Source organism: Micropterus dolomieu, linkage group LG12 (genome assembly GCF_021292245.1).
Source record: "Micropterus dolomieu isolate WLL.071019.BEF.003 ecotype Adirondacks linkage group LG12, ASM2129224v1, whole genome shotgun sequence".
NCBI lineage: Eukaryota > Metazoa > Chordata > Actinopteri > Centrarchiformes > Centrarchidae > Micropterus > Micropterus dolomieu.
The window spans coordinates 35,960,069-35,961,208 of NC_060161.1; the positions used below are offsets into that span (position 1 = coordinate 35,960,069).

The window sequence follows — 1,140 nt, forward strand, 5'->3', positions numbered from 1 at the left end:
CACACAGTCTGAAACCAGTTTACACCAGTACACACAGTCTGAAACCAGTTTACACCAGTACACACAGTCTGAAACCAGTTTACACCAGTACACACAGTCTGAAACCAGTTTACACCAGTACACACAGTCTGAAACCAGTTTACACCAGTACACACAGTCTGAAACCAGTTTACACCAGTACACACAGTCTGAAACCAGTTTACACCAGTACACACAGTCTGAAACCAGTTTACACCAGTACACACAGTCTGAAACCAGTTTACACCAGTAGACACAGTCTGAAACCAGTTTACACCAGTTTACACAGTCTGAAACCAGTTTACACCAGTACACACAGTCTGAAACCAGTTTACACCAGTACACACAGTCTGAAACCAGTTTACACCAGTACACACAGTCTGAAACCAGTTTACACCAGTACACACAGTCTGAAACCAGTTTACACCAGTTTACACAGTCTGAAACCAGTTTACACCAGTTTACACAGTCTGAAACCAGTTTACACCAGTACACACAGTCTGAAACCAGTTTACACCAGTTTACACAGTCTGAAACCAGTTTACACCAGTACACACAGTCTGAAACCAGTTTACACCAGTTTACACAGTCTGAAACCAGTTTACACCAGTTTACACAGTCTGAAACTAGTTTACACCAGTAGACACAGTCTGAAACCGGTTTACACCAGTTTACACAGTCTGAAACCAGTTTACACCAGTTTACACAGTCTGAAACCAGTTTACACCAGTTTGAACCCAGTTAACTCCAGCTTCTTCTCTTTAATGCAGGAAGGATTCTGGTCCCCACTAACTGATTCTGGACCTGGACCTGGATCTGGATCTGGATCTGACCCTGGACCCGATCCTGCAGCTGCTGCTTCATCCTGCTTCCTGTGTTTCAGCTCAGCAGACTGGCTGAACAGCTGGTTCTCTGCTGGTCTCTTTAAACCCTGATCCAGGACTGTCAGACCTGCTCCCTCTCCGTGTGATCTGATGCTTCAGTTTCTGGTATTTGTACTTTGAACAGAAGTTCCTCTGAGTTCCCCTTCGAGGGAACTCGAAGACACTGCGTCGGTTACGACACTATGGGAACGCATAGTGTCGTAACCGACGCAGTGTCTCGTTCCCCTTCTCGGGGAAC

General features: G+C 45.6%; 1 protein-coding gene across 3 annotated transcripts in view; it reads left to right on the top strand.

The window, feature by feature from the left end:
* Positions 1-1,140, top strand: part of LOC123980308 (H-2 class II histocompatibility antigen, E-S beta chain-like) — a 236,945-nt gene that overhangs the window by 235,211 nt on the left and 594 nt on the right. The window contains exon 7 of one of the 3 annotated variants that reach the window (XM_046064631.1): positions 789-846. The exons of 1 other annotated variant lie outside the window; for it this stretch is intronic. In XM_046064631.1, the coding sequence (XP_045920587.1) occupies positions 789-814 (26 nt within the window). In that variant the 3' untranslated portion in view covers positions 815-846. Of the gene's footprint in view, positions 1-788; positions 995-1,140 lie in introns of those variants that run through there. One more of the 3 variants, XM_046064630.1, reaches the window with a different exon arrangement.